The 18,182-nt window shown below is 44.8% G+C and overlaps 1 protein-coding gene across 5 annotated transcripts; it reads left to right on the top strand.

Annotated features, from left to right (window-relative positions):
• The first annotated feature begins 3 nt into the window (after window positions 1–3).
• LOC106608654 (E3 ubiquitin-protein ligase DTX4) lies at window positions 4–17,584 on the top strand. 5 transcript variants are annotated; one of them, XM_014206737.2, is made up of 9 exons: window positions 4–650; window positions 1,081–1,128; window positions 1,327–1,541; window positions 4,304–5,447; window positions 13,021–13,082; window positions 13,386–13,547; window positions 13,988–14,370; window positions 14,516–14,605; window positions 14,758–17,584. In XM_014206737.2, the coding sequence occupies exons 3-9, from the start codon at window positions 1,334–1,336 to the stop codon at window positions 14,986–14,988; spliced, it is 2,280 nt and encodes a 759-aa protein (XP_014062212.2). In that variant the 5' UTR covers window positions 4–650; window positions 1,081–1,128; window positions 1,327–1,333; the 3' UTR covers window positions 14,989–17,584. The 5 variants fall into 5 exon arrangements, with proteins under 5 accessions (XP_014062212.2, XP_014062213.2, XP_014062211.2 ...); XM_045721589.1 differs by having other exon boundaries at window positions 8–650; window positions 4,343–5,447; XM_014206738.2 differs by lacking the exon at window positions 1,081–1,128 and having other exon boundaries at window positions 4–632.
• Window positions 17,585–18,182: the final 598 nt, after the last annotated feature.

Genomic DNA, 18,182 nt, shown 5'->3' with positions numbered 1-18,182 from the left:
TACCTATTGTCTACACAAGAAATTCATTACAACAGAAACTTGTCATTTGGAGTTAAAGTCATACTAACTCCGAATAACACATTTAATCATGTCATTTATTTATTATGTTTTATTATAGGGCTGTGACAATGAATGCTGCTTGCACATTATGCTTCCTTGTCCGCTCAGCCATGGGCGGAGTATTGGGCATTGCTTCTGGAATTTGATTGGTTACTTTACCTATAAACTGGGCGGGGTGAAACACTGGTCCAAGCATTCACGCCAACATTTAGTCAAATATTATTTTGCCGGGAGCACCCACGGAATTATTTCCAGTGGTCCTCTCATATAAATGCAACCCACTCATAAAACCAAGACACATCATGGACCAATTGCACGACCTGGCTATGCAAACCCAAATGCGCTTTCAAAGAGATTCAAACAAATAGTCTAAACAAAGCTATTGCATTGAACGTCAGGGCAATTATATAACGCGAATCCGTGATTTTTCTCGACACAAACGTCTTGGATTTGCAATACTAGGCTATCTTTTCTAACAGAACGAGATGGATAATCGCTAAACCGTAAAACCGAAAATACCATAGCCCACACTGGATTGGCTTTGATTGGAGGTAGCAGAAGGCGAACTAAAAGTAGGCTACCCGGCATTGGTAAATATGTCTATATTGATTTACTTTAGGCTATAGCCTACCTACAAATAAACCAATACGCCTAACATGTTAAGGGAATACAGTGGACTAAAGCTGTGGAACTCCTGACAGTTGTTGGTCTTTTCAGTGACCAGTGGGCGCTCGCTGCATATCTGTTACATTGTATCTATTAAAATAATGCATACATATCTGGCACTTGTTACAGTAACCCACTTTATTAATGTTTGATGTATCCAAACTCAGTGCACCACCACCATAGCACATAGCATCTTCACACACCCAAATTGGATTGTGCCATATAAATGATTTCAGTAGCCTAACATATACGTCATTTTTCTGCATACGGACCAAAATGCAAGGAACCTGCTTGTTTTTTTGCCCTGCTATATGAAAAACGATTCTAATGATTTATTGATTCGCTTGAACAAAGGAACGAAATATTGTTGTATGCTACCTGTACGGGATATCAACATGGAAGGTAGGCTGCACAGACAATAGGTAGCCTACCTATGACAGAGCTGCAATATTATAGTTAATATAAACAAATTTCGATAGCCTATCCTAGCTTGTAAATGTCTCAAGATGGATGCAGCTGCGCACGGAGATGTGTGTAAAATAGGACATTTCTAAAAAGAAAACCACCTAGACGCGTAATTTGTGCTATTTTCTTTTGCAGGAGTAGGATGTTACTAGCGTCGGCCGTGGTGGTATGGGAATGGCTGAACGAGCACGGGCGCTGGCGGCCTTACAGCCCAGCGGTCTCTCACCACATCGAGGCAGTCATCCGCAACGACCCACGGGGTGGTAGTGTTGTCTTAGGCCAGGTGGACACTCGCCTCTCGCCCTACATCGTCGACTTGCATTCCATGCACCAATTCCGACAAGATACAGGTAAGACGAATGTGATTGACAGCCGTGACATAGGCCTATTTGTATTGAGGGAATATGAATTGGCCCTACGCTATTACAGTGTTATTACTGCAGTGAAACCGATGATGTGGCATACGACACAGCAATACAATAGCCAGCACTTCTAATTTAACTCATAAAACCCACATTTGGTTTCATGTTTTAAATAACAGCCTTTATGTTATTGTTTGATGCGACATCTTATGCAGACTAGGCTATAGCCTATGTGTGCATGCACGGTTGCAGACTGTTATTGTTCACTGAGATTTTCAAGGCCTTGTTTGTTAACTGCAGTTGCCTCCATTATCCCAAACCGTTTTATTTTTATTTTTCTCTTGATCATGTGTTTTGAATTTTACAAAACATTATTTCACAAGATTCTGTCAGCATCACCACTGTTATCATATTTACATTATAGATCTGGATAACATGGTTAGGGGCTAAAGAGAAACCTAGCATAGAGATAAATAAAAAAAATCGAAGAAAAAATAGAGAGGTAGCCAAATTGTGCTATTAATATCTTCAACTTCAACACCGAGTAGCCTGCATCACTTCCATGTTGCTACAAGCTGATTTTATGCTCCTTCTCTCCACATCTTGCAAGTGCAGTCCACTCTTGATAAATGCAACGGCTTGGAATAGGCCTTTACATCATGCAGTAAACTGGAGCATGCTGGTATCTGGAAATAAATATATGGAAATATATGGAAAGCAACTGAATTGGGCCTGGAAAACTGCATGCTTAAAAAGTTTGTTCTCATTAGGGAGTCTACTTATCATTAGGTCCATGCAATCTCATTCATTGTAATCTAAAAGGAAAAACTGATCCTAAATCAGCGCTCATATACTGAGACACTTGATGCATTACAGGCCCCTGGATTCTGCTATGTACATTGAATACATGTACAGTACGACTGGAGGGTTTTTCAGCTTCTGTGTTCACGACTTCAAAGGCTGTGAGCGTACAGTGTGCCAATACTCAGCGGTTAGTCACTGGTTGTAGTGTGTATATGGACATCTACAGTGTATGTAGGCCAAAGTTATGGATGAGCTGTTCAGGCCTCTCATTATGAGTATGCAAAACATGATCATGAATAACGGCGAGAAGGCCGAGGGGGAAATTGGGGTCGATTTTAGCTTGCCCGCTTGTTTGTGTGGAGTTATACCACATTGATCAGCAGTATGTTTTTGTTGGAAGCAGAGGGTACACACTATTTTATCACACAGTTATCATGACACATACCCATACCATGCAATCCTGGATTGGGTTCACAGTGCAACTGCAAGGCTCACATGATTTCTCATGAGCAGCACATTTCCAAATTAAATCTCTATAAAACTCCTGTATATACTCTACTCTCACCTATGACTGGCTATCTGAATAGAGAGGGTGAAGGTGAAATGCTATCTGAACCTTACTTCATCCCAACACTTTCCCTTATAGGCCTCTTATTAAGGCTGTTAATGCTATTCTGTAGAATGGTACCGATTGTCTCAAGCCCTCCAGACTTTAGGTGCTGGCAAAGAGAGAAGTCTTCACACATTGAAGTGAGGAAAGTATGGGATAACACAAAGGGAAGAATTGTCACTTTGGCCAAGACCACCGCCCTCCTCTCAACTTTGGCTGACAAAAGCTTTTGTGCAGTCTGCCTGCTTCCCAGGCCGGGATAGCTGTGGGGAGAGAGGGGGTAGGCTGCCCTTGTCCCACAACTAGAGAGAGAGATGAATTGCAGAAGTCTGAGGTCATTGAGAGAAGGGGGTAGTTGGGTTGAGTTCAGATTCAATTAAATAATTACTCTGTTGCATTCCAGGCATTGTTGTGTGTCTAGTATATTCTCTACATTGTAATAGACTATACTAAGTATGTATGTTTTTCAAGTATACTTTACATTCAAACCCTATTGTTTTGAACAACATACTATATTGATAGATTCATTATATTGGTTTGTGCCTTCTTAGTTGAAGCTTTACTTTTCTATTGTCGCTGTTGTAAATGAGAACTTGTTCTCAACTGGCCTACCTGGTTAAATAAAGGTGAAATAAAAATAAATTAAAAAGCCCTTTTACACAATTTATTCTCCCAAAATGTAGTCTTTGTTAAAACAAGCAACCGTCATTCATTGTCTGCCAGTCATTCTCAATGTAATATTTTTGCAGGATTAGAAGTTATTTAAATCCCAGGTAATAGGTGAACAGTATGGACAGGGCTTTATTGAACATTCTCTGAGTTTAGTCTCTGGACTCGCTGGGAAAGCAAACATGACCAGCTCTGAGCCCGACCAAGGCCAGCGACCAATCACAATCCAGAACATGGTGTGCGGTTACCAAGGGAAAGCTGTTAGCCTGTTTGCCCAAATTCTTAGCGAGCACACACCTATATCTCAGATTTGCTGGTTGTGTAATCTGCTTGACTACAACAAATATTACAGCAGGGCCTACAGAACATTTAGCTCATGTAGCTCTGTTGGTCTTAGTCAACAACAAAGCCTTATTTAAAAAATGTATTCATGTTTTTCCTTTTCTTTTTTTTAAACTTGAACTGGTCGTATCAAATCACATAAAAGAAGAAACACAATCATGTCTAGAGATATGGCTAGAAACATACTAGTGATTTGTGTCAATGTACGTCTGTTAATGCAGTAGTGTAATAATACATGTCAGTGTTGTGAACAGTGGGTGTGTGACAGTGTGTGGTTAGTTGACAGGTCTTCTGGAACAGGTCCTTCTTGTTCCCCTCTCTGTAGTTCTGTGGCGTGACCCTCGTCTTTCTACCGTTACCCCAGGTACCCTCAGACCGGTGCGCCGCAGCTTCTACGACCCGACGTCGGCGCCGGGTCAGGGCTGGCTGTGGGAGTGGGAGAACGACACAGGCTCGTGGACGGCCTACGACACAGAGGTGGGCATCGCCATCCAGGCAGCACGCGACCGCCAGCAGCCCTGGCTGGACCTGGCGCCGCTGGGATTCTGCTATCTTATCCACTTCCAGAGCATGACCCAGATCAACGGGCAGACGCAACGCTGCCGCCGCATCCAGCGCCGCTCTGACCTGGCTTACCCACTGGTTTCGGGTCCCCTTCCCAAGTCACACCACGCCTGGGGGCCCGGCCCCGGGGGACTGTTGGGGGTGTCTGGAGTAGGCATGGGGGTGGGGTTGAGCGGGATGGGGAACGGGAACGGTAGCGCCTACCCCAGCGGCGCCCTGCCAGCCTCCGCAATCACCTCCCTGGGCCAGCCCTGCGCCTGTCAGCAATGCATGCTGCTCCTAAGCGTCAAGGCGGGCGCCATGGCAACAGCCCACACCCTGGGCAGGAGGCCACCCCAGAACAAGCCTCCCAGCCCCAAACTGGGTGGGGGTTACTCGGCCATGGGGGGGTCCTACTCGCTGACCCTCCCCCGTCCCCCCTCCTCCATGGGCAGGTCCTTTCCTCCCCACAGGACGTCCGTGGGCGGGGCTAGCGGTGGCTTGGGGGTCGGAGGGGGCGGTGGCTTTGCCCACTCGCTCTCCCTCCTGGGTTCGGCCACCGCTGCCCTGTCCCTCTCCTCCACCCGGCCCCCTCCCCCGCCTCTACCCCCCCTTCCACCTCCTCCGCCTCCTCCGCCCTCCTCCATCTCCTCCAACAGTGCTACTCTTCCCCCCTCCTCTTCCTTCTTCATGGCATCCATGGCTTCCTCTGCCCCTCTGTCGATGCCCGCGCCCCCCCCTCCTCTCATCTCCACATCAGCTTCCTCCTGCACCCCCTCGCCCTCTGCCCGTGTCCTGGGGCCGGTGTCTTCAGCGGCGGCGGCCTGTGCCGCCCCCCTGCCTCCCCGTGCCAGCCTGGCTGGGCTGAGCCGACCTGCCCTGCAGCGCATCGCCATGGCCCAGTCCAGAGCCCTTATAGCCTCCGGGTGAGTCACTGCTCCAGCTGTTGCTATGTCACTACAATTCACTTAATATTACACCATATCCTTTTAAATGATCAATTATCCAGGTACTATCCCAATACTACACCTGTTCAGGCAGGGACCTCACTATACAATATTGTCACGATACTTACAGTAGGTAAACGATACAATTTGTGTCACCATTTATCACCATTCCAAATGCACTTTGATTTGATACTGCGATTTTATTGCAATTCGATGTTTCAAACATATTGCTCACTGTATGTCTGCTGCAGAGGGACAAGAGAGAGCCATAATAAAAAATGTTGATCAGTCATGTACATAAAAGTGCTGAAAACATATTGGCTCACCATTAAAAAAGAAGATATTGGCCAAGCTATAGGAGGAGAAATACTCAAGTTTTGGTGCAAGCACAGCCGACTACCACTAGTGAATGTTTTTTTTACTGTTGTTGAGAATCGATACTTGAAGTCACAGAATCAGTATATTATCATTAAAATCAATAGACATGGGAACACTGCTTGTCTTGTTATTACATATTGAATGGCTCTTCAGAGAATCTCTATTGAACATGCATTTTACTACAGAACTAGGCTTAACCCTTCCCTGGGAAGTCGTCCCAAAGAGTTTTGGCCAAGTATTCTTTCTGAAGACAAGGGCCTTTCAGTGTTGAGAATGAGATTCAATAGTGTTATGTACCCTATGCAATGGGTAATCCCATCATGATACACGGTCGACTAACCCAACGTACGGACTTGTCTCTCGCAGATAAACACGACACGAGGTAAGAAAAATGAGGATATGCAAGGAATTTATACATTTTGATCTGAAGCGTTTCCACTAGCGTAGACATGCCTCCATAATCACTGCCCATATCTGACATAAACAGTTCATTAGAATTCATAAGCCTTTAATCCTTATGGCAAATTCTGTTAGCCTGTTCATTTCCATGTGAAAGCAACACCCAAACAACGTAGTCATATAAAGAATGCCGCATTTTCACAAGCGTCACTCAGATTTGATTCACACAGTTAGAATGTGAGGGACAGGAGGGGGGAGGAGGGGGGAGGAGGGAGTGGGGAGATACTGACATCTTCCCTAACACACACAGCACCCAGGCCTATTCTCATTCTTACAGGCCCCTCTACCCCTGTTAGTGTGAGTATGTCAGGGTGCGGTCACCGCGGCAACCATTGTGGGCAGAGCCGAGTCCTGGTTCCCATTTACAAAACAATGTTGGGACATGGGCAGAGGCAGGGGGTTCTCAGGGCAGGGGGTATGGGGAGATCCCAACGTTGTAGCGACTGGCCCAAGTGTTACCCTGAGAAACCGACGCTGCGTGACTGTCCTGTGGTATTGGTTGGGGAGTTGGCCCTGAGAGTGAATGTGACATTGATGGTGGGTGGCGATGGGGGTAATATGGAGACGTGAGACTTGTTGATGAGGGACATTTGGTTGAGGAGGGAGTGGGAAGGGGAGGGGGACTGTCAGAGCCATACGTCTCCAGTCTTGGAGACACAAAGCAGCGTCTCAGTTTGAGATGTGTTCCTGGTGCCTGAGGGGCTTGGTTTAGACAACTACCATGTTGCTTTCACCAATGCCATCTTTTCAGATTGACAAGGGGCCATTGAGAAGTGTCTAGGGGTAGGGACTTAGGGTCATGTCATACTGGTAAATGCTATAATGAGCCACTACCCAGTACTCAAGCATGTGTAGATGGGAAAGGATAGGAGAGACAGGTTTAAGCTCCACCTTTTTCCATATCACTTTTGCATGTGCCATATTACCTGTCTAATTTTTTCAAATCTGTGGGTAGGAGGGGTAAGGGGGTGATTTGGGATTGAGTGCAAGATTCTTTGTGGTATGGGATCCTGGCAAAGGACAACCTAGGTTGTTTTTAAGGTGAGGTAGTAGATACTTAGGTAATACATACATGCAAATAGATGAGTTGTCACCTGAGGATAGGCCCACAGGGCGAGTATCAATATTGACATAGTTACTGGTGCTGTTTGAAGGAATGTGTTATTGTGAGAAGAGTGAGAGTGTAGCAATGATCTCCTCTTAGCACTACAGGGCACTTTTTGCTGAGTGACCAACTCACTGGGAAGAGCTAAGACTTCTTTTTATTTTACCTTTATTTAACTAGGGAAGCCAGTTAAAGAACATATTCTTATTTACAATGACGGCCTACCCTAACCCGGACGACGCTGGGCCAATTGTGAGCCACCCTATGGGACTCCCAATCACGACCGGTTGTGATACAGCCTGGAATCGAAACAGGGTCTATAGTGACACCTCTAGCACTGAGATGCAGTGTCTTAGACCGCTGCGCCACTCGGGAGCCCCAAACTCTAATTGAACTATACCAGACAGACAGTAGCTGAAGTCTGGTGTCAGAGGCTGAGAGATGTATTCGTGGGCTTGTGGAGGGTCGGCTATTTGCGGACGCCTAGTTTGTTTCACAAGAATCACTGATCACTGCTTATTAATTCATTTTCAATTATAATTTTTTTGTGAAGTGACATATAGTTTAACGAGAGGGCAGTACCAGACAGTTTCAGGCCTATTTTGTGGGGGGAAAATGTGATTTCCAAAATAATAAACTGATTACCAACAATGACGAGACAGCCTACAGGGAGGAGGTGAGGGCCCTGGGAGTTTGGTGCCAGGAAAAGGACCACTCACTCAATGTCAACAAAACAAAGGAGCTGATTGTAGACTTCAGGAAACAGCAGAGGGAGTACTCCCCTATCCACATTGACTGGACCGCAGTGGAGAAGATGGAAAGCTTCAAGTTCCTCGGCGTACACATCACTGACAAACTGAAATGGTCCACCCACACAGACACTGTGGTGAAGAAGGCGCAACAAAGCCTCTTCAACCTCAGGATGCTGAAGGAATTTGGCTTGGCACCTAAAACCCTCACAAAACCTTTACAGATGCACATTTGAGTGCATCCTGTCGGGCTGTATCACCGCCTGGTACGGCAATTGCACCTGCCCTCCAGGACACCTACAGCACCCGATGTCACAGGAAGGCCAAAAAGATAATCAAGGACAACAACCAATCGAGCCACTGCCTGTTCACTCCGCTATCATCTAGAAGGCGATTCAGTACAGGTACATCAAAGCTGGGACCGAGAGACTGTAAAACAGCTTCTATCTCAAGGCATCAGACTGTTAAATAGCCATCACTAGCACATTAGAGGCTGCTGCCCTATATACATAGACTTGAAATCACTGACCACTTAATAATAGAACACTAGTCACTTTAATAATGTTTACATATTTATATTCTGTATTCTAATCTATTCTACTGTATTTTAGTCTATGCCGCTCCAATATTTCTCTTCCAAATATTTATATATTCTTAATTCCATTCCTTTACTTTAGATTTGTGTATATTGTGTATATTGTTGTGAAATTGTTAGATATTACTTGTTAGATATTACTGCACTGTTGGAGCTAGAAACACTCGTTACACCCGCAATAACATTGCACTTCTAGGACTAGGCTTAATCTGTGTCCAGGACACCGGCCCAATACGTTTAATTGATTAATGCATTCAACACTTCATAGCATAGTTGTAGTCTCTGTTCACGATTGTTTGGCAAGTTTTCCTTTGAAAAAAGTGAAGTGTGTGAGGGCAGGCGCTGGGAGACGACAAGCAAGTACAGGGAGGGAATATTTAATAAATAACCGACATGAAACAAAACAAGGACAGCGTCTGGACAGGGAACAAAACAACATTAATGCTGACATGAGGATGAAACTGAGGAATAGACAGATATAAGGGATGCAATCAATAAGTGATGGAGTCCAGGTGAGTTCAATGAAGCGCTGATGCGCGTAATGATGGTGACAGGTGTGCGTAATGATGGGCCGCCTGGTGCCCTCGAGCGCCAGATAGGGGGAGCGGGAGCAGGCTCGTCAGGCGTGGAAGCCCGACGAGCCGGCTGAGGCGTGGAAGCCCGATGAGCCGGCTGAGGCGTGGGAGCCCGACGAGCCGGCTGAGGCGTGGGAGCCCGATGAGCTGGCTGAGGTATGACGTGGGATGGGAGCCTGCCGAGCCAAATGAGGCAAGAAAACCTCTCAAGCCAGCCAAGGCACCCCTGGTTCCTTTGGCAGCGGCACCTGTACCCGACATCACCAACAAAAAAACAAGAAACAAAAAACTCCCTGATGCTTCCAATATTGTGGTGTCAGCATTCTGTGATAACAAATGCTGGGATACGAGAAGCATGTACAGGGAGTGAATATTTAATAAATAAACGACATGAAACAAAACAAGGACTGGACAGAGGGAACAAAACTACATTAATGCTGACACTGGATGAAACTGAGGAATAGACAGATATAGGGGAGGCAATCAATAAGTGATGGATTTCAGGTGATTCCAATGAACCGATGATGCGCATAACGATGGTGATAGGTGTGCGTAATGATGGGCCGCTTGGCACCTTCGAGCGCCAGAGAGGGGGAGCAGGGGGCAGGCGTGACAAAATGAGTGGGTGGGGCATGGTCAGCCACGTCAAGAGATTAACCCATGACGTTACAGGGTCAACCCCTTTCTCCCCTGTCATGTGTGTGCATGTCAGTGGTCCAGGCACAGTGTTCCTGGCAATTGTGTGTGTATTTCCAGGTATCTGTGAACCAGACAGTTGTTTTAGGATCTGACCCACAACACATCATTTTAGAGCTTGTGGGTGTATATGTTTCCTATGGCCAGGCTGTGTGTGACTATTCTTGTTATATAATTTCTAGAGCTCCAGGGATCAAACAAACGTGACTAAACAACATAGTTAACTTCCAAGTCCCAACTCCTCGTCACCTTTTCGCTCTCCCTCCCCTCCTTCACTCTTTTCCTCTCCCCTCCACCCGTTCTCCATCCTTCATTATCTCACACCTTGCAAGTTCGCTCCCTGGCATGAGTGTGTTCCCCAATGTGTTTATATCTACAAATCTAGTTCACAAGGTGCTGTTTCATTCAAACATTCGTCAACACCGTAATATCCCTGAGAGAACCATGGGGATAGATAACCCAGACAGTCACTTGTTTACCATGCAGGAGGGTGAGGGTGGAGACCCAATGAACTGCATGGTGTTTCCCTATTGGTCAGCCAACTTAGGGGATGACACCAGACAGGTCCTGTGGAGGGATGGGGTCATTTTCTTTAGACCAACATTTTTAAAGAGGGACTGATGGGGGTGTAACTGGTTCTAAATGTGCAGATGAGGAATATCTCTGTTGAGGAATGGACCTTGGGTATGGTGGATGGTAATGTATATTCAACGAATGATCCACAGTTGGTCAGTGCAGTGTTGTCTTCAAAAACAGAAAGATGCTAAGAAATATCCAAGTTGGTGGGCTAACAGTACGTTTCAAGGTCTAAATTATTATATTTTTTTTAAATGGCCAAATCGGCATCCAAAAATACCGATTTCCGATTGTTATGAAAACTTGAAATCGGCCCTGATTAATCGGCCATTCTGATTAATCGGTCGACCTCCAGAGGAAAGCCCATAAAATTATCAGAGACTCCAGTCACCCAAGTTATAGACTGCTTTCTCTGCTACCGCACTGCAAGCGGTACCGGAGCGCCAAGTCTAGGACCAAAAGGCTTCTCAACAGCTTCTACCCCCAAGCCATTAGACTGCTGAACAATTCATAAAAATCGCCACCGAACAATTTGCCAATGACTGCTACTCGCTGCTGCTACTCGCTGTTTGTTACCTATGCATTGTCACTTCGCCCCCACCTACATGTACAGATTACCTCAACTAGCCTGTACCACTGCACACTGACTCGGTACCAGTGAACCCTGTATATAGCCTTATTATTGTTATTCTTATTGTGTTACTTTTTATTATTACTTTTTATTTTAGCCTACTTAGTAAATATTTTCTTCTTCTTGAACTGCACTGTTGGTTAAGGGCTTGTAAGTAAGCATTTCACGGTAAAGTCTACACTTGTTGTATTCGGCGCATGTGGCAAATAAAGTTTGATTTGATATGCAATAGTTCATTGGATCAGTCTAAAACTTTGCAGATACACTGCTGCCATCTAGTGGCCAAGGTCTAAATTGCGCCTGGGTTAGAATAATTTGTTATGGCCTTTCTCTTGCATTTCAAAGATGATGGTACAAAAACACACGTTTTTTTCTTTGTATTATCTTTTACCAGATCTAATGTGTTATATTCTTTTACAGTTATTTCACATTACCACAAACTTCAAAGTGTTTCCATTCAAATGGTATCAAGAATATGCATATCCTTGCTTCAGGTCCTGAGCTACAGGCAGTTAGATTTGGGTATGTTATTTTAGGCAAAAAAGGGGCGGATCCTTATTAATCACCCGAGACCAATCCCAGTCCCTGCTTCACGTCATGTACTATCCCTCAGTGAAACCCCACAGCATTGCCTAGAGGGTTAGTGTCGAGGGTTAGAGGGTGTGACCCCAGCTAATGTCATTACTACAGTATGCGCTGGTGTCTGTCTGCGGTACGGCGGCCTTGCACGGTGATGTGCTAATTGACAGGTAATCTCAGTGTGGTGATATCAACAGATGTAAACAGGTGGATTATCCCTATAAGTGCCAGAGGAATAAGATGGGACAATCATACACCTACTGACTGATCTAGAGAGGAGAGAGAGACTGGAGAGAGAGACTGGAGCAGGGAGATACAGCATATCTGAGGTTAACAAGGATTTATTCTTTAGATTTGGAAAGGAGAAGGAAGATAGAATTGAGAAAGATTAAAGCTTGGAGAAAGCGTCTTTGGGATAGAACATTTATTTGTAGCTGAGGGGTTTTGCAGATTCAGCTGAGAAACAAACCCCACAATCAAAGTCAAGATGACCATAATCAAATTCAACGCAAAGTGAGTATGGTTTCGGATTGGATTATACTGCGAATAATGTGGAGTCTCATCATGAGAATGATACAGCACAGCAGTCTTTCAGTTGTCCCACAGAGAAGACCGTAGGGAATGATGTGCAATTTCAAGCCTGGCTATTGAATTCTGTTTCAATTTCTGTCAGTTATATCGGGCATGGAATTTTTCTATAGGAGTGATATTCCATTTCTGAGGTGATTGGAATTAAGATGAAATTGACCAACGGGCCAACTCTGCTGACTCCAAAGGGTTCTATTTCCTGTTGATAAATATTCAGAAGTTTCACAACCTTCTATGTACTGAACAATAAAGCAGTGCTGGCTCAGGTTAGGGTTGTTGTTTTCAGCAAGGGCTTAGACAACTAGGGGAGTCCTGGTTGGCGCAGTGACATGTGAACATGGTGCTATTCTAGTCCATGAGCCACTTAGCCATTGTGTCTAAAACGTGACTTGGTAAAAGCTCTTTGACTTGCTAACAAGATGTGACCCTTGACACAGCAAACAGCAGACGCTATGGTCACCTGTGTGTTTCCCACCTGCAGTTTACCTATGACACAGCAATTAGTGTGCCTAATCCTAATCCAAATGTGTGTGATTGTGTGTGGTGTGTGTTTGTGTCTGCTAGGTGTGTGTGTGTGTTACGAAGTGGTGTTTTAACCCTAGTGTGTGTTTTGTATTTCAGAGTCCCAACGGTTCCTGTGAAGAACCTCAATGGATCCAGCCCTGTCCACCCTGCATTGGCAGGTAGGAACAGTCATTAAAACACTATCAAAACAATATAAACAACAAGCCTAGTTTCTTAGTTGAGCTATTAAGGAAATGCCAGTGTCCAAATTCATTTTCGCTCTTAGTTGCTAGGCCTATCAACGGTCACTTTACCTAACAATGATAGACAGTGTTACAGAGAATCAGGCTTAATTTCTTAATGAATGTGACCCACATATGGTCAATGAGAGTAGCTTCTGATGGATGAGATTGTGTCTAAACAGTGTCAATAGATGGTGATGGAGAAGTGGTCTCAGTGCTCCTTCTGCTGGTTGTCTTTAGGTATTACAGGGATCCTGATGAGCGCCGCAGGACTTCCTGTCTGTCTGACCCGACCCCCCAAGCTGGTGCTCCACCCCCCGCCCGTCAGCAAGAGTGACATCAAGCCCGTTCCCGGCCTCGGCCACTGCTGCCGCAAGACCACCAAGAAGCAGGCTCGCAAAGGTGGGTGTAGCATGCACACACACACACACACACACACACACACACACACACACACACACACACACACACACACACACACACACACACACACACACACACACACACACACACAAAGAGACACAGAGAGACAGACACACAGACAGACACGCACGCACACACACACACACACACACACACACACACACACACACACACACACACACACACACACACACACACACACACACACACACACAGAGACACACAGACAGACACGCACGCACAAACACAAAGAGACACACAGACAGACATGTACACACACACACACACACACACACACACACACACACACACACACACACACACACACACACACACACACACACATACACACACAGTCAGACACCAGCATAGGAAATTTGTGAAAATCTCTCTCTCATCCATTCCTCCCTTTCTCTCAGGCAAGACCCCTGAGGAAGTAGTGAAGAGGTACCTTCAGAAGGTCCGCAGCCCCCCAGAGGAGGACTGCACTATCTGCATGGAGGCCCTGCCTGGGCCCTCGGGCTACAAAGGCCCCGGTGTTGGGGGCATCCAGCGGGCAGAGTCGGTGGGTCGCCTGGCTCAGTGTGGGCACCAGTACCACCTACAGTGTCTGGTGGCCATGTACAACAATGGCAACAAGGATGGCAGCCTTCAGTGCCCCACCTGCAAGACCATCTACGGCGTGAAGACGGGCAACCAGCCGCCTGGCAAGATGGAGTACCACGTTATCCCCCATTCGCTGCCCGGCCACCCCGACTGCAAGACCATCCGCATCATCTATAACATCCCGCCAGGCATCCAGGTAACAGCCTTATTGCTTATCCACATCTGATGTTCTGTAAATCATGATGTTGACCATCATTTTCAATTCACTCTTTAGTACTTAGGAAGAACTAATGTACATGTCACTTGTTTACATTCTAATCATGACCTTTCACCTTTCCCAGGGCCCTGAGCACCCGAACCCAGGCAAGCCCTTCACCGCCCGGGGATTCCCCCGACACTGCTACCTCCCTGACAGCGAGAAGGGACGCAAGGTAAACACCAGCCTACTTCCTGTTTAATGTTTAACTTCTTGATTACTAGTTTACCCAGTTGTACCGGTTTGCTGTGGATGAAATGACTGGACTATGTGGCTAACTAATTTCCTCCTTCTCTCTCTCTCACTCCGTCTCTTTCTCCCCCCCAGGTACTGAGGCTGCTGCTGGTGGCGTGGGACCGGCGGCTCATCTTCTCAGTGGGCACATCCAGCACCACGGGCGAGTCGGACACAGTCATCTGGAACGAGGTGCACCACAAGACGGAGTTCGGCTCCAACCTGACGGGACACGGCTACCCCGACCCAGGCCACCTGGACAACGTTCTGGAGGAGCTTAAGGCCCAGGGGATCACCGAGGAGGAGTGCCTACCCAGAGACTGAGCTAAAAGACGGGCCGATGGGCAAACAGCAACAGAGAGACTTGTCAGACACTGGAGGGCAGAGCTAAGACAATGAACATACAGAGTCAGAGAGACAAAGGAACGGAGAGGGGGAGTCATAGACATATGAATATGTTTTAAAAAAGAGAAGTGCAGAAATGAACACAGACGGTACAAATTGTGACACCCACAGAAACAGACAGCCTGAAAGACAGCATACGAGAAGAAATGAATGAACCGATGAACAGATGAGCCAAAAAAAGAACCAACGGGACATAAAACAAATAGAGAAACAGACAAATAGACTTTCTGGCTGTAGTTTGTAGAGAAGCTAACTGAGGTACGACATTATAAACCCTCTGATACAGGTGGGCTGTGGGTCGGTTCCACTGCATGGGTCAGTTGTATGATGGAATGTATATATCTTTTTTCTGCTACGTTAATGGGGCTGTCACAAAATGTCATTCAGTGACAGGTTTGATGCCACAGTGCACATGCAATTCAGTGTTGGACAGAAGTTGTCGTTTAGACCCTGAGAGTTCGACAAGAATGTACTGAATCTTAATTGGTCCATTTGAATTCAATGGTGTACCAAGTTTACCAGAGCGGCTGTAAGTGGAAGGATGAGTGCTAAAAATGGGTATTAAAGGGAATATGCTTAATAGGGTATTGAATGGAAGAGGGCAAGAGAGAATACTAGGCTTAAAGTATTAGACCTTTGGCAGCATAGTAACAAATCTCTCGTTACAGAAAACATAACCTAACATAGCAGGCTTAAAAGAATCGTCTGAGCGGCGTTTCTTTCTTTCTAGTCCTGACAAGAAAATAAAAAAATGTTAGGGGATTTTCTCTTCTGAATCTGCAATGTTTAACCAATCCAGTAAATGTGGAGGAGTTGAGATGGAGCGTCACCAAAGACGGTTAGCTCTGTGATGTCGCCTCGTTAATGTCCAAAAGAAGAAGTCGTCTCTATTTCCATTTGCTATGAAAACCGGATGCATCCGGTTGAACCTACCCACTGAGGGTGCAGAAAACTTTATAGAGAACGTTCAAAATATCTGAAGTTTATGACTGGATATGTGTGAGCATGAGTGTTTACTGCCCTCTAGTGGTACTTATCGAAAATACATTCCCTTTTCCTCTAGGTTCTTATCGGTATTTTATTAATTGCTGTACCATTTGGAAAATGCATTGTTGTACATTTTAAATAGTTGATATATATTGGCTCAGTTGAGTTGAGTATCATTTTTACATTCCATTTTGTTCTTAATTTTTAACATTGTACGTTGTCTATTTGATTGCCAGAGCATTATTTTCTATATGTGGCATTGTAAGGAGATGTGTCAAGCTTGAGTCTTCTCGGGAGGGCTCCTGAGTATTATGAGCCACTATGTGTGTGTTCAAAAAATTTCACTGGACATCGATTTTAGACTCATCCGTTGCCAATCAATATTAATGATTTGGGAACCCTATTGATGGGGTGGGTGAGTCTAAATGTACAAAATAAGAGTCCTCCTCAGACCATGGGTGCATCTCAATAGTCTTGTGTAGCTTCCTCTCCTATTCTTTCATGTCAATTCAGATGAAGGAACAGGAATGGAAAAAAGGCCCCTATAGACAGTTGAGTCAGAAATAAAGCTATGATTGGACCTGCCACCAGAGGTCAGATTTGCACTGCACAGGGCATACTCTCTTTTTTCCTTCAGTCAAAAGGAAACACGGAAAGTTAGATATAACAGTTAAAGCTACTTTGGGTTTCATTGTATTTTCTTTGTTTTGGACAATGTTGGCACCATTGGCAGCTCTAAGGAAAGCGAACCTTCTATTGTTTTTGCCATAACGAGGTACAATTTGAAAGATTTGCTCTGTCGTCAATCTAATCTGTGGTCAAACGGTCCAGTCGGTTTGTGTTAGGTCCATGACGGACCTGCTTATAAAGCGATACTGTTGACAATATTTATCAGTATGTGTTAACATACAATGTTAGGCCAACATTTATACTTTCTGTATGCACTGGATTTATGTGTTAATGTACACGACTTAAAACCATTAAACCATTTTTAAAGGTACGAGTATAACATAGCTGTACACTTAATACCTCCTTTATTTAATGTGCTCTCTATTTTTTAATCATTTGTATCAAATTGTTCAGTTCAAATAATTCAAAACCACTATTTTTTCACTTTGAGGTATTGTTTAGCCACATTTAAAGCTGTATGACTACATGAAGACTACATACCCATTCTACTTTGTGATTAGGGGTACATGCATTTGGTACCTTGTAATTCTTTCGATGACTCCTGCAGCTGGATTGGGAAATGTAGGACTTTATGTAGTCAGTCATGTTTTATGTCAGTTCTTGCAATGCTCAGTTTGGTACTTATCATTTTCTTTCCCAGGCACATGTCTGTCAATGGGAATGAAACAACGATTGAAGGCTCATTCACACTTTGTATAAAACCTCTGTAAAAGTTGTAATGGCGAGAACGAATGACGTGGAGATATCTATGATGGCAGAGAAAGTAGTAACATGTATAAAAGTAAAAAAGATTTGAAGTAACCGTGGGACTATTAAATTAACATGACTATAATGATAACGGTGTTGGTGTTTTTAAATGTGTGGATGTGTGACGTTAAGGGTTTCCCTACGGCCCAGGGCAAGGAAACTAAGCAGTTGGTAAAGGCGTGCAATTATTTTACTGAAACAACCAAACTGCAAGAATTCCAGTAGCCTTAACCTGAACTCTCTGGTTCCTCACCATTGTTAAAGTGAAAGATGGCCAACTTATGGCGTTTCTGCATGTAAACATGTTTGGGCAAGTGACCATTTTCAGGCAACCAAAAAATATTCCTGATTTGCCTGATGGAAAGTGCCTTTCAGAATACAGTAACCACCCCAACATTGTTTTTGCATTTATGCATTTTTTTTTTTACAAAGAATACAGTAATTCTATTAGGTTCTTCTTCAGATTAGTTACAGTCTATTGGTTCAGTCTAACCATGCGAAACCACGAGGGACAGTTCATCTCTAGATTAGTCTATGCTCTGGATTAGTTGTCTGGATTATGTCCACTTTAACGAATGAGAAAAGCCATATACAGTAGTGTGAGTAGCCTATTAGATTAAACAATGACTGTTGAATTTCTGCTCTTCTTTTAGTTGCTAGGCAAATGTGTAGCACAGTAGCCAACACAC

Source organism: Salmo salar, chromosome ssa07 (genome assembly GCF_905237065.1).
Source record: "Salmo salar chromosome ssa07, Ssal_v3.1, whole genome shotgun sequence".
In the NCBI taxonomy this organism is placed as follows: Eukaryota; Metazoa; Chordata; class Actinopteri; order Salmoniformes; family Salmonidae; genus Salmo; species Salmo salar.
This window is presented reverse-complemented; position numbering and strand designations above follow the sequence as displayed.